The following is a 16,112-nucleotide window of genomic DNA, read 5'->3' as shown; positions in this document are numbered from 1 at the left end:
AAACGTTCACAGTAGTCACTGAATCGCAGTTTAAAATAAAAAAAAAAAGGGCTGGGGGCTCAGGGATACTAAATTTAGAAAGGCCCAATCCTACATATATTTCCAAGGCAAGCCCAATTTACAATAAGGATCACATATCTAAAATAAGATCCCTTTTGACTCAAAAACCCATATATCAACTGAAAATTATACAAATCGGCTCCCTTTCGACCATATAACTCATATAATTCAAACCTACAAATATGAAAAACTAACTCTCGTCTTAATTCAAACCAATAATTATTGAGAATGTGCCTCTTTTTTATCCTGAAGCTCACATACAGTAAAATCCCCCCAGAAAATATGGAAAATAAACTCCCTTTCGACTAAAACGGCAAGAGACGCAAGGATGGGAGCATACGTGTCCGTACATCGACTCTTCTCGAACAAGGACCTGACTGACTGAACCTAAGGTCCTTGGCTAGAATGACACATGAACTGTACTGTATTCTGTATTTGGGGGTTTATTTTTACATAGCAAGGACGGTGAACCATCAATCTGCAGGGAATACTGATTAACGGAACAGTTATACATCAAAATGTTCTTGAGTAAAAATATACTCAAAAAGAAAAACATACAAGTCTTAACAGCATAAGATAGGTTACGATTGATTGATCTGATTTCACATATTGGCTTCATAAACTGTGAAAAAAAGAAAAAATAGAGTTTTTATCTTCTCCAATGTCACATATTAAATTCACTGCTCATTTCTGCGAAACTGCTCACATGTGGCTACAATCATCACTAAATATCCCATGTGAAAAACAACAGCGAGAGAGAGAGAGAGAGAGAGTGAAAGCGAGAGAGACAGACAGAGAGAGCGATGGCACACATCAGCCCATTAATCATGGTGTCCTGGACGCCAAACAAGCGATAAGAGGACAATGACACACTCAGTGCACTCGTGTAAAGAGTACAAATAGGGATTACAAACTTTGGCAACGTCCAGTTCAGCATTCAAATGAAATGCTGATAAATCACTAATATATATATATATATATATATATATATATATATATATATATATATATATATATATATATATATATGTGTGTGTGTGTGTGTGTGTGTGTGTGTGTGTGTGTATATATGTGTGTATAATATATATATATATTTATCATATATATATATATATATATATATATATATATATATATATATATATATTAAATTGTGCCATTTTTCTAATCATGAGAGGCTCCTGAGGAAGAGCAACACAATAATTGCTGCCCTTGCATACTCTTAAGTGTTAAGTCGCTTTTGAACACCCCACGAAGAAAACTTGTACATCATCAGCCACTTCATACACCGAAACAATACGTTCATACACAGCACGTTGAACCCTACCATACACACTACTCCATTCAACACTATCTTACACTTTACTCTCCCATTTCCTAAACAATAAAGTATTTCATTTCGTATACCTCTTTCATACCATCTATCCATGACTTTGTAGGTCTTCCTGTCCTCCTCACCTCTTCTTATCACATGGCCAAACCATCTCAAATCATTCGCATTCGCGCTTTCACCCACAATCCGCTTTTTACCACTTCCTCTATATATCTCTACAATATCGACTTGGCATCTAAAGTTTCCTCCCCCGTCTTTTGCATGCATCCTGCCACCTGCCTTGATTTTCTCATTCTCTATCTCATCTAACTCTTATTATACCAAATATTTACTCCCAAATAATAATACAAAAGAACCACTTCCATTCTTTTGCCATCCATATAGACACTGACTGCTCTATCCTCTCCTTTTCAAGTATACTTGTGAACATTTATCCTTAGGAACCATTCTATTTCCAGCAATCGAACCCTTTCAAAAACACATTTCCTGAAGACTCTCTCGTTATTCATATACTCCAAGAACTTCAAACCTATAAACAGAGATATATATATATATATATATATATATATATATATATATATATATATATATATATATATATATATATATATATATATATTATATATATATATATATATATATATACATCTATATATATATATATATATATATATATATATATATATATATATATATATATACATATACACATATACATACACACACATATAAACACATGTGAATTCTTTGGTAAATATTCCAATAAGGTGTTACTGTACGCACTCTACCCTTTTCGGTTAACAAACCATAGAGTCAGATTTGATTCTCTACAAAATCTAAGTCGAATCCTGTTATATCACAAGATGTCCCATTAACATTAAATCAATATTAATGATAATGCACATAACGAATGATACACAAATGTATAAGTACATTTCATATATATATATATATATATATATATATATATATATATATATATATATATATATATATATATATATATATAAGGCTAACAAACAACAATAACTAAAATAACCAACCACCAGGAATGAATGTATCTGAAAATGAATGCACAAAATTCTTCGAGCTAGTAAAAATAAAAAATAAAGACTATGGAAAATTTAAACAGATTAAAATATGCTTAGAGTCCACTTGCAACTGATACGCTGCCTATCCAAAACATAATAAATCCCACGATAACGAGCGGAGATCGATATACTTTTACTACGTAGGAATAAACTGCTGATCGGTTTTAACACAATCACAATTCCTGCCATAAAAGCTTGAACAAGGTTAACAATCCACTAAGTCTTAAGGAAAGATGAAACCTGAAAAAGGCGTTGGTTAATTCTCAAAAAAGGCAATTTCATTCAACAAATATGTAAAATTCTTATATACTATCAAACTTCAAATAATCTTTTGAAACTGAAAACCAATGTCTAAAATAAAAATAAAGCACACACTTTAGCGGTAAGAGGGCGTTGCTCATGATGAAGAATGACGTAAACAAAATTATCTTTACACAAACACACGACAGAAATTTCGGGAACGTAAATATCGATTGTCTGAGGGTGCCACTATTGGGATACTCCCCTCTAGCGTGCCTGGGCATCCACGGCCCTTCCGGACAACCTACCCACCCATCCTAAACCTCCCCTCACCTATCACTCATTCCACATCCCACCCCTACCCTTATTCTCTCTCTCTCTCTCTCTCTCTCTCTCTCTCTCTCTCTCTCTTCTAAACAAGACATGCCAGACATCACTTCACAGGTAAATATTTAGCCATCTCCAAGCCGGCATCCTTCCTGCTTACGTTCATTCATAACATCAAAGAGGAAAATTATCGGAAAGGCAAAGGCAAAACGTCACGTTCTTCGCGTTTAATTACGTTTAAAAAAAATAAAGCCGAGTTATGTCGTTGATCTCAGGTTGCTATTATTACTTTTATCGAGAATTTATGCATAAAAATATATTATAAGGGTTTTGGCGCCCTGTATCACTAAGAGTTTCATCATCTGGTCAAGAATTCTTGAGATACGTGGGTGAAGATGAAATTTTATTTTAAAAACTAATAAACCATGATATGACTTAGAGAATTAGAAATATAAAACTATGGACATTTGCAGCAATTTCAAACTTGGCTTATAATGATTTCCATTTTCTCGAAAGCAAGAGTAAAATGTGAAATCAAACTAGGTCCGAAATATATGAAAACAAATACAAGCCATAGTAAAGTATAGGATGAGTGCAGCTGATCCTAGACAATCTTGTGATTTTCTAAGAGAGACATAAAAACTTCCCGGACGCCCAACGATAACTCCTTTACAAACAGACAGACAGACAGGCAGACGACGTAGCAGTCGGTGCAATGAATGAATGTCCCACCCGCTATCTCTCTCTTTTTGCCCCATGGCCTCCCACAGCAGGATAAGTTATCAAGAGGTCCCAATTCAATGTATGGGTTCCCTGTTCCTCCTCCCTACGTGTGTGTGTGCGAGTGTAAGCGTGTCTCTGTGTTGCAGACAAGGCTTTCTTGTTGCTCTCGTTAGTTATATTTTATTTAGTCATTTATTTACCTGCCTATTCATTTCTCTATTTACTGTTGGCACCATTAGAACGACGTTCTCAGACTTAGCCTTTCTGGGTATTTCGTATGGAACTGTTGTGCTTAACAGGTGTGCACTGCAACTATGTTTGGAAACAAATAGTTGATGCTAGAACCATATCTGAGTAGTTCCGTTCATGCCCTAACCTCTCTCTCTCTCTCTCTCTCTCTCTCTCTCTCTCTCTCTCTCTCTCTCTCTCTCTCTCTCTCTCTCCCCACGGTATCTGAAATCGCATGAGGCAATTTTTCGGGGGAAAATTTATTGCCAAAAAGCATGCTTATATATTTCACTGAGCAAAGCAGAATACGAATGCACTTTTTCTTTATATAAATTATACTAGTCTATGTGGTTTCTGACACAGTGATTAATGTAGTCAATTTTTTTTCATAAAATCGTGGCATTACCTCATTTCTGGGAACCGTTACATTAAAATGACTACCTTCTCGACAGTAAAATAAAACAATACTGCAAAAGAAAAAGTGAAAAGTACAAAGTCCTTGAATTACTAACCTCTTATTAATTTTCTACTCTTTTTGGATCGAATTCACGGACGACATAAATAAAAGCAAATGCATGGGATAGTATTTCTACAGTTTCTAAAACAGCAAACAGACAACTGCATGCGTCACAGCAACAAAATTAAATTATTCCACTCGTAAGTCAAGTCTCGTAGTTCGGTGGCAGCGCGTGTAGCTCATAATAACTGGACGACCCGTGTTCGACTTTCGAACAGGAACTGTGTGGCAGCGTGCCTCTGTTGACCTAAGCAGCGAATTATGAACGTAACTGTTAGACGATTGCTATGGGTTGCGGTTACAATGGAGAGAGAGAGAGAGAGAGAGAGAGAGAGAGAGAGAGAGAGAGAGAGAGAGAGAGAGAGAGGGAGAGAGAGAGAGAGAGAGAGAGAGAGAGAGAGATGAATGTTCAAAGCTCTGTCTTAATGTATAAATTCAAAATGGGTAAGGCCTCGTCGAGGCAATCCCCATCCCATGGGGGGTGAAACCATTCACTGGATTCTCCCTCTCTCTCTCTGCCAGTCCGTCCCTCCGAAATCTCTGCAAAGATCGAGTACCTCATAATTCACCCCATACGATCCTTTTCAGAGTTATAAAGAGGAAGGAGATAAACAGATGAGATGACAATCACCTTAAGCAAATGCAAAAGTCACTTCATTCAAAGATTGAGAAAAAAATGTAGTTCAGTGAAGTTCTCCCCTCGGCAAGGCCAGATGGCCCAAGATTAAATATTTGTGGGAAGAAGAGGCATGTGTTTACTGGTCGAGTGTAACATGACAGGGGGATTACGAGCCTTCTCGTCTCTTTTCTCTTACTATACTCCTCCTCCTCTTCTTCTTCTCCTTCTCTTCCTCATTTAATCTCCTCCTCGACCTCCTTCAAAATACTTGTCTTCTCCTCCTTGACGTAACGAGGTCAAACTGCCGATGTATGGACGGCCATGTGCAAATTAAAGAAAGAACGAGACTTGACATCTCCCAGAGTCGATGTCAGGGGTCTTTGAATCTCTCTCTCTCTCTCTCTCTCTCTCTCTCTCTCTCTCTCTCTCTCATCGAGTTAACTGGTAAGAAATCATGTTTCAGGGCATGAAAAGTCACACATTCAATGACAGGATGAATGTAAAAGTGTATTTACATAATGGAAGAGAGAGAGAGAGAGAGAGAGAGAGAGAGAGAGAGAGAGAGAGAGAGAGGAGAGAGAGAGAGAAATGAATGGACAATGGATAAGTCTCCATAAGACAAACGTGTAAAACAGTGATTGCAATAAATTAGCAAACCAAAGAGAATTTCTCTCTAACAACCACACCAACCGCAAAATGCCCTTCTTGCTCTAACTTAAAAAAAAAAAAAAAGCAGAATGGAGAGACGAATAATTTTATTCTAGTCATTTTAGCAATGCAAGTTCGTTTGCCCCGCACTTCAAAAGTATTCTGAGCAAATTTAATGAAGAGGAATAAAGCCAATGGTAATTCTAATAGAAATATATGAGAATTTCTCTCTCTCTCTCTCTCTCTCTCTCTCTCTCTCTCTCTCTCTCTCTCTCTCTCTCTCTCATCCCAGGATCCTGTGACATTTGTTTATTTCTCTCCCTCCGGATGGTTTATGAGAAAACTTGTGATCCGGATTATTTACCTTGTAATATCTACTAGTGGGATCCTTACCAAAGCGATTCTCTGATCAATCATGCTCTAAATAAAAATGACGCATAGCCTTTGGTAAAAAATGTGTCCTCCTAGTACTACAACACATCAATAAAAACAATGATTCACAGAATGATTTCTAAAAAGAGGGCTCCTAACTAGTGAAGACGCAGATACTATTATTTAACTATCTCTTATTTATTCTAGAATCACGTGATACAACTCAAAATAAGTACGATGATGGTTACAAAATCAAATTAATTTCCTGAACAGCAATGTACAAAAGGCTAACAAAAGCACCAAATCTCACGATGTAAGATAAAGTGATGATCAGCCAGCGTCAACAATCTGTCCAAGGAAAATAAACTCAGCAGACAGCTTGCTTTTGCAAAACATTCTATTGTCAGTACTCCATACATAGTTTACGATACAGACAAGGATGGTTACGATACCATAAATCAACTTAATTAAAAGGAATTTTTAATGGAGATACGTATACCAGGCCATTAACAGTTTGTTTACAGAGAGGGAGAACGAGGTGAAAACCCTGCCATTAATTTTACTTCGAGAGAACACGCCTGCGAACAAGCACACATTTATGTCATACGATAAAAATAGCTGTAAACTAATAACGCGATTTGGGTACAGATTTTTGTATGGTAAGAAAAATAAATGGAATGGAATGGAATATAGAATTTAGGCCAAAGGCCAAGTGCTGGGACCTGTGAGGTCATTCAACGCTGAAAGGATAACTGAAAGTAAAACAGGTTTTGAAGGTGTAACAGGAGGAAAGCATCGCAGCTGCAGTCTGAAACAACTGTTAGGAGAGGGTGGGAAGTGAGATAGAAGAAAGACCATATGAACGGAGGTATAGTAAAAGAAATGAAAGGGGCTGCAGCTTAACGCCGAAGAGGTGCTGCAAAGAACCTTTCTTAAGTAATGCACAGTGCACCGCGCGAGGTACACTGACAGCAATACTCCCTATGGGGAAGAGAAAATAAAATCAACTACTAAATTTGTCCTTTGTCATTTAAAAGAAAACACCAAGGTTACAATAAATCTGAACAATAAGAGATCTGTTCAAGCCTCTTCAATATAAAATCAATAAAATAGAAAATATGAGCATATTGAGATTATTAAGTCGCCGATCAAATTTCTATGCTCACCATAAACAGATTCCGTTACAAAGAACAGACAACTATCACAATACCACTGATATCGTGTTTAATTGGAAGCTGCTCTGCAGTAGTATGCAGAGAGAGAGAGAGAGAGAGAGAGAGAGAGAGAGAGAGAGAGAGAGAGAGAGAGAGACACTCGCTAATGATTCTTCTGCCTATAAAGAGTAATCATGACAGTGTTTACGAACGTAAACAAGTAACAAATGTGCCGAAGGATCTTCTGGGCATTCCAGTTTTCTGTACAGTCGCTACAGCGTATAATCAAGGCCACCGAAAATAGACCTATCTCTAGGTGATCTCAGTATAATGCTGTATGGGCCCGCAGCCCATGAAACTTTAATTATATTCCGGTGGTGGCCTATTCTATATCGTTGCAAGAAGCACGACTGTGGCTAACTTTAACCTTAAATAAAATAAAAATTTGCAGCCCTCTAGCCTCAGTAGTTTTTAAGATCTGAGGGCGGACAGAAAAAGTGCGGACGGACAGACAAAGCCGGCACGATAGTTTTCTTTATCATAAAACTAAAAATTGAGCACATAAAGGTCTGGGAATCAGAGTACTTTCAATTGTTTTGTTCTTTCCCTTATTTATCCTCATTTAGTATAAAACAACGTTAAAATACTCTGAAAGTGCAAATTTCAACTCATCTAGCACGTAAAATTATCACCCACTGACATGCGGTCATGGCAACACTGTGGGATGTACTCGTCCGCTACCAAGGGATGAGAGAAAAAATGTTGGGGGAGGGAAACGTAGTGAGAATAACAAACGAATGCTTTGAGAGAAACGAGAGAATAAAAACGAATGTTTAGAGAGAAACGAGAGAGGATAACAAAGGAATGTAAAGAGAGGGAGAAAATGACGGTGATCCTTTATCTTGAAGCCTCGTAATATAGGACTAAACCTTGACTTCTTTTAAACTTGGTTAATGGACGAAATTAGTATTTTTCGCATGAACATTGTTACATTATATAACATAGCTAAAATAGCATACGCCCTTTATAAATTAGTGCCCATCGAAAAGTCCATAACACTTTCAGTTGGGATTAGCTTTTCCTTATTACTTCTTATCCTTCGTTACCAGGTTTGCTGTTATATCGGCACACATCGTAGAAAAACATTCATCTCTCAATGCGTTCACAATAACATTTTTTTTTTTGTCTCTTTTAATTCTATACACATATATTCCACGGATCATAAGCTTTTCCGGTGTTTAGTACGAGATGGGGGGATGCATTCTTGTACGTAGGCCTAACCTGATTTTACCTACAAAAAGGACCCTCATAATATCAATTGCAACAAAATAATAGACTGAAACTGAAAGTCAGAACCCGACGATGCTTATACTGTTTTCCAGGTTTGTTGTCAATAAATTGGCAAATGTTAGAAAAGGGAGAAGTGCATTTCAAAAACACTTAGAAATGAGGTGCTCCTTTTAGCAAAACTAAGAAAACTGAAATCATGAGACTATGCATTTTGAACGCTTAGCTTGATTAAGCTGACCTGTCGTAGCCTTGGTTTCTCACACAGGATAAATACAATGATAATACCATTTTTCTTTTTAAACAAAACTTTTTGCTACACTGCATACATCGATGTATACAAGATTTCCATAAATACAGTTCTCCCGCAGGAATTTTCAAGAGCTGTTGCATTGCCCTCCCCGTTCAGAGCACCATAGGCTAACCAACTTTATTCTTATGGCGTGATTTCTGCTTACTTTCATAAAACAAGCAATGCAAGGAATGTTTTTACTGAGATCAATATGAAATAAAGACATTAGCAAGTATGCAGCACTTGAACTAGAATGGAATTTTTTGAGTTCTTACCAAATCAATAATGTCTTTTTTTTTTTTAAACAATTTCAATTACTGCATGACATATCACTTGCAAAGAAAAATTTATGAAGAAAAACACGTAGCTGAAACATGTATGTTAGACACTGATGGTATGAACAGGATGTATGCTAAGAAAATTATAACAGACCTATGCAATGACTTGAGTCTGTATCGATTACATAGGCCTAGCTGTCAAGCTATAAAATTCTTATAAAAGAAAAATCATGCAGCCAAGTCTTCTGGCATATTTACAACTGTCTCTCACATTTTAAAGAATGCTTGTGTAATATATACTGCTCATCAAAACAAGAAATCTTACATTAGATGAGAGTGCAGACCGCCACTCTGGGACAAAAGCGACTGCAGTTCAACCCCAGCTGAAGCCCTGACTCCAAATGACAAGTTGAATTCCCGCGGCCCGTGGCCTTCTCTGTTTGTTCGTATACGCTTACCAGTATTTCTTACCGGTACTTGATTTTCACATCATTGTATCCCAAGTTTAGCTACAGTAATTCAAAAGTGCATAATTATTACTAAAGCTATTTTTTGCATTATTTCTTTTAATCCCGTGTCTTAACTGTAAATCAGTGCTTTGGTAGGAATTCAGTCTATTTTTGTGCAATCGGATAATGTGCAAGTTAGCCAATCAGCTGCCGACATCAACGGCAGCGTTGCCACGACCACATGTTTACTAAAGGCAATACAGTAGCTCGAGATTTATTTGTTTTTATTCAGACAGAATTGAATCGTGGCCATTATCTTTGTTAATGGCTCTAGATTCTTTTTCCTCTCCTCTTCACTCTGTCTCACAGACTTCAGCTAAAATAATGGCACTTAGTACATTTATATCTGCTCATCGCTAAATGCTGAATGCTTTATGGCCAATACCGTCACAAAGACTTATCGTCTCCTACGCCAGGGAAACATTAAAGATTTGTTCAGATCTTGGAAGGGCGATCCATATTAGCCAGACGCCTTGGACACCAAAGCTTGCGACAGACTTTTGGAGAATGGTGGGAGGGGCAATGGTTCACAATAAGGGCCGAAAAATGAAATGAGCGAACTAGATGGCAGAAATAGTAAAGACTACCTCTTCACTCTCATCCACCCTTGAATAACAGATAATGCTCACAATTACGAAAATTTTCACCTAATTAAGTGCATTCTAAAACGACAGCACCTCAAGAAAACACCTTTAAATGCGAGCATCATCTTAAAGACAGAGTTGCGCATCAGACAATAAAGCTAAAATGCGTCAACTTTAGGATACAGGCCCACGTAGCCACATTCACTTGCAGTTTATTCCTAGCCGATCGCAACCACTTGAATCTGCATTCAACGTAAGGTTCCCTTATAGATCATCTACTTCCTACCTACCTTGCACGTCAGTGATTTAGAATGTGTTTTATGACCATTCTTAAAAAAAAAAAGGAGTATCTACACCTGCCCGTTCTCAAGTTAAAGATAGCAAAAGCAATTTTCACTGGAACAAAATTTGGTTGCCAGTTCTCATCACCTACCCTAAACCCCGTTCAGTGTACTACTACCGGTACTAAAAAACACTACTAATGCCGTGAGGGAACAAACCATCAGTGAAGATGCGAAGTGCTTCTACCGTCTTTGCTTTGTGTCGGCCAAAGCTCAACTGTCTGGCATCATCAATATCAGTGAATCATCCACTCCAGATACAGTAGACTTTTTGTCACGATGAATGACTAAGAAGAAGAGTAAATGCACGATAAAAACATAACCCCACCTGCTACTCTCTCTCTCTCTCTCTCTCTCTCTCTCTCTCTCTCTCTCTCTCTCGACGACAAGCGAGAGACTTGCAACTAACCGCCTACCCTTTCCGAGTCTTAAAAACTTCGCCTAGACTAAATATTTGAAGACTTCATCAGCAGTTCTGTTTACTCAATGGCTCAAGTTGCTGTGTTAAGACCAAGACGAAGGGGCCCCAAGGCCGACAGACGACCAAAGTAGCAAATGAAAGACGATAGTACTAGAGGGACGTCCGAGAAGCCAGCGTTCGATCCCTTGAAGGGCGAGGAAATGCACGGATTTGGCGTGCTTCTTTACATTCAAATGTGATCCGTTAGGCTACGTAGTTCATTATGTACCTGATTATTATCCGGAGGTTGCGGGTGGAAGCGAAGGTTTTTTCAAATTAAATAATAGATTAAATGGGTCGAAATGTATTTATCTGAAAAGACCCTTCTCTCGGCTTTACTTGGCACAGCGTCTGGGTTACACAAAATTATATCCGTACTTCTCATATACTGTGAGCTGCATACTGTTACATTAAGTTGATCAGTTACTATTTTATGGGTCTATTTTGGCCCATAATTAAAAGCGCCCTATAGCGGGCCTAGATCTCCGTTTTCTTTCATAAAAGCAACGGAATGACTATCGCAATGTGTTTAGTACTAATAATTCATTACTTAATTTCATTACTGTCTATCTCGTGAATATATGTTTACGAAACGTAACAAGCACACTTAAGGTCAGTGACTTCAAGTCTGTCTGTAAGAATAAAACAAATGAGGAGTATGTAACAGTCATTATCAGAAAGTACCAAGTAAAAGTACCCAAGTATCGGATGCCCCGCCCCCAACCCCGCCAATCCCACGCCCTAGTAGCCGGGTTCTACCGTGGACTTCTCAAGTTTAAGACTGTAAAACGATTATCTTCATATTGAAATGTGCGCACAGCAAGGAACAGTATAACTTTGATTATTTCTTGAGGTTGTAGCCTTCCCTACTGGCAGTTTAACAACAAATTTAAAAACTCTCTGGAGGTCTACTGGTCTAAATTTCAAATCGACACCGAGCGTTCCATCGTCCTCCTAATATTTGTACGTATCTTTGATTATTGCTCCTTTAGCCGTTGAAAACGTTAAATAAAGTTCATTAAAATATATATAAAAAAAGGAAAACTTTTTATAAGGAACTCAACGGTCGAGAGTGTGAGAGGGTGCGTCCACACTACAGTAAAACATTTCGTAGACTCATCCTATATATATAATATATATCACTGACAAATCTGTGAAAGCACTGGTTAGGCCTACCAACAAAGTCGTTGATTTGTAATCAACGTTCTTGTGATATGTGAACAATAAGTTACCGAATTGTGTTTAAGACATATTTTACTGGAGTGTGCACGCAATCCTCAGAGCAACATATCATGGTACTTTCGATTAAAATTTACATTTGAAAGAAACTACACACAAGCTGAAAATATGGATTCTTTATGAACGGTCTTTACGCATCTTTAGTTAACTCTTACAATACCACGGAGTCCCCACTCTTATCATGACTACAATAAAACAGGACATAATAGAGACAATTTTCATTGTTTCTTCAGGGCAAAGGTACAGAAAAGACACTTTCAGTACGGCCGTGACTATCCAAAAAGACTAGAACTGATGTAAGGGTAGATTTCAAAAATTAGTCCGACGTGTAACTGAAATGAGTAAAGTCCCAAGTCTCACTGTGTTATTTAAAAATTTGTTAAGCTTTCCAAGTATTCGGGAGAAGTTAATTTAGAACACAGTCCCAAGTGTCACTGTGTAACAACTGCAGCCTTTTTCCTAGGGAAAATACGTCAAGCTCAAAGAAAATTCTAGATTGTGAAGATATTGTGCGCCAGAAGAGATAAACTCATTCTGAAACTGAAAAGAGACTTATGAACATCCTACCTTAACCAATTCAAGCTGGAAATGAGGTCATGAATCTTCACTATTCCACCTGCAACGGTTTTTTTTTTTTTTTGCAATTTCAGGGGGCAGCCTAACTCGATTTAACCCTGCTTCCAATTCCAAAGTTAGATTTCTCATTATTGGTTTCAATAACTGTACATTACGAATAATGTCCGGGTCCACATTGGGGAAAGCCTCTCTCTCTCTCTCTCTCTCTGTCTCTCTCTCTCTCTCTCTCTCTCTCTCTCTTACAAGTACAGGGGGTGGGGGAAACCTAACTCGATTGAACCTTGCTTCCAATACCATAGTTGGATTTTTTCATTCCTGGCTTCAATAACTATATATATTACAAATAATGTCCGGATCCACATTAGGGAAGGCTCTCTCTCTCTCTCTCTCTCTCTCTCTCTCTCTCTCTCTCTCTCTCTCTCTCTCTCTCTCTCTCTCTCTCTCTCGACGAATTACAGTCCTAAAAAACTCTAATAACGTGCCATCGAATTCATTATTGCCAAAAGGCGAGGAAACGTCTTAATGATGGAACAGAATAAAAGTGGTAATGATCACTGTCTTTCATATTTTTTTTTATTTATTAGAATAAAAAGCATTCCACAGTTATGTTTTGCATAAATGATCTTTCACGCAGATAGGATGTACCAGCAAATGTGTCTAAATGAAGGACGAAACAATAAGAATTAAAAATACATAAATGAAAAGAAAATTTATATCAGATAAAAGTTGTTCAAGGTTGCTCACTTTTCCATCCCATGCAAATGAGGTGAGGGAAATATTTACGGAAAGCGAAGGATTTACAAAACATTAACAGATAAACCCTTTTAAAAAAGGACTTTGCTAAATTCCTTCAATGCAATTGCTGGGCAATTACATCCCGCATTATCACGAAAACTATTCTATTCGTCCCGCCAAAAATGCTGGTCATGTAAGAGAGTGTAGAGATGGAGAGTTCCACGAACTCGGACCAAGGTCTTATCGTTCTGGAGCCAGTCGTGAGAAAGGCTAGCGGCGGGTTGGACGACGGTAACTCTAAACGTGGATATTATTACTGGTAGATCACCGTTATTACACTATATATATATATATATATATATATATATATATATATATATATATATATATATATATATATATATATATATATATATATATATCTTTAATATATTAATTTAACGAATGACTCATCTGCTCCTTTAACTTGCTCTCAATCAGTTTCCACACGAGACACAGAAATCATTTTTAAATTAAGCCTCAGAATCACGGCAAACATTTCGGCGGATATTATAGAGAAACCTCCCTTTCCTTAGTCTCAGAACAGCAAAAATAACAAACAACCGGCAGGGGAAAAACAAAGGGGAAGAGAAAGTACGTAAGGAATAGAGGGGAAATATGATAACAGAAGCGAAGGAGGGGACGTCTGGGCCAGTGACCTCATTCTCCTTCTCCCTTTCCTTGTCCCTCCTCTTCCTCCTCCTCCTCCTCCTCCTCCTCTTCTTCTTCTTCCAGCTCTCCGTTCCCTTGCCATCAACCAGGAGATCGGTCGTTCAGCGCCAAGGGTAAACAACGAACTCACAACAACAGTGTCCGGCGTCGAAGGGCAACGCCTTGGATAAGAACAACCGCGCCCTCAAAGGTTGACGGACTCGCGAAGATGCGGAATGACGAAGATCATGAGGGGGTGGGGGGGTCCGAGATGGAGCTGGGCGGGGCAGGGTGGAGACGGGTTCTTAGCAGATAGTTTGGGATACACTTGAATGAATCCACAGGTCCCTCGGTCTCTCGCATGGGGGCCAATGCAGCAGCAAGAGCACGTGGAAGATGGATCGACAAGGAATGGATCCTATGGTGGATGGCTGCTTCTAATCATCCCGATTTTCTAGAGCTACAGACAAATAAGAAAGAGCTTGGGAATGCAAATTATATAGGGGATTAGTTGACGCATTCTGATTTTGCATCAGTTAGCAGGCAGGCTTCTATGAAGACTCGCTGTCCTGTTGCCGCTGACAGAGATCAACCCAAGCGTTCTTTATCACAGGAGATTGATACGCGCGTCAAGATGGTCAAGGAAGCTAAGAACGTGCATCCTTCAGCAGCCATAGGGACGAAAGAAAAAACCGACTGAATAAACAATTTCATGTTCTTTAGGCTTTTCAGTTTTTTTTATTCCATCCTCCTGGCCACTAAAATAATAATTTTAAAAAATGATCTTAATATAAAAGAATTGTTTCCGGCACAGGCCTTGATATTTGAAAGTCTGTCTAATAGATGAAGCAAAATCAAACATGTTCGTTTTCTTTGGGTTTCTTTTAACTACCAAATCCTCATATGAAAAAAAAATGTCAATAAACCCTCTTTAAAGCAAGATTTGCCTGTCGATTACTCACCTACCTGAACAGGTAAGTGAGGAATTCTATTATTTGGAATTGTTCGTTTATCTGGCTGTCCACAGCACAGATCATCAACCCGAGTTCATACACAATTTCAAAAGTAAAAACAGAATTCTATAAATTCTAACCCGCCCCAAAAAATCTCGAGTTAAGTTAAGTACATCTTAGTTTAACCAGACCACTGAGCTGGTTAACAGCTCTCCTAGGGCTGGTCCGAAGGATTAGATTTATTTTACGTGGCTAAGAACCAACTGGTTACCTAGCAACGGGACCCACAGCTTAATTGTGGAATCCGAACCACATTATGACGAGAAATGAATTTCTATCACCAGAAATAAATTCCTCTAATTCTTCATTAGCCGCTCGAAGAGTCGAACGCTGGGCCAACAGCGTGCTAGCCGAAAGCTCTACCCACCCCTCCAATGAAAAATCTCGAATTTGGCATTCCCAACAATTCTCTGATTGAGAAGCTGTCACTAAGAGTTTCGACCAGTTTTCCAGACAATTTCAAGACGACTGCAGTTCAATACCGTTCCTGTATTTCTAAGATAATATCTACTAGAATAGAATAATAACTGAATGTAGAATTTAGGCCAAAGGCCAAGCGCTGGGACCTATGAGGTCATTCAGCACTGAAAGGCAAACTGACAGTAAAAAGGTCTGAAAGCTGTAACAGAAGGAAAACCTCGCAGTTCCACTAAGAATCAATTGTTAGGAGAGGGTTGAGGAAAGTAAGTTGGAAGAAAGAGAATATGAACGGAAGTGCAGTAAAAGGAATGAAAGGGGTTGCAGTTAGGGGCCGAAGGGACGCTGCAAGGAACCTTAAGTAATGAAACTGTAGTCA

At 38.2% G+C, this 16,112-nt stretch overlaps 1 protein-coding gene across 2 annotated transcripts in view; it reads right to left on the bottom strand.

Moving 5' to 3' along the window:
• The window catches only part of Col4a1 (Collagen type IV alpha 1), a 250,469-nt gene that overhangs the window by 229,817 nt on the left and 4,540 nt on the right, over nt 1-16,112 (bottom strand). Inside the window, exon 1 of one of the 2 annotated variants that reach the window (XM_067118825.1) lies at nt 9,495-9,565. The exons of the other annotated variant lie outside the window; for it this stretch is intronic. Within the exon in view, the coding sequence (XP_066974926.1) occupies nt 9,495-9,496 (2 nt within the window). The 5' untranslated portion in view covers nt 9,497-9,565. Of the gene's footprint in view, nt 1-9,494; nt 9,566-16,112 lie in introns of those variants that run through there. 2 annotated transcript variants of the gene reach the window in all.

This window comes from Macrobrachium rosenbergii, chromosome 2, assembly GCF_040412425.1.
Source record: "Macrobrachium rosenbergii isolate ZJJX-2024 chromosome 2, ASM4041242v1, whole genome shotgun sequence".
Taxonomy (NCBI): domain Eukaryota; kingdom Metazoa; phylum Arthropoda; class Malacostraca; order Decapoda; family Palaemonidae; genus Macrobrachium; species Macrobrachium rosenbergii.
The sequence above is the reverse complement of the archived record's forward strand: the minus strand, read 5'-3'. Positions and strand labels throughout refer to the sequence as shown.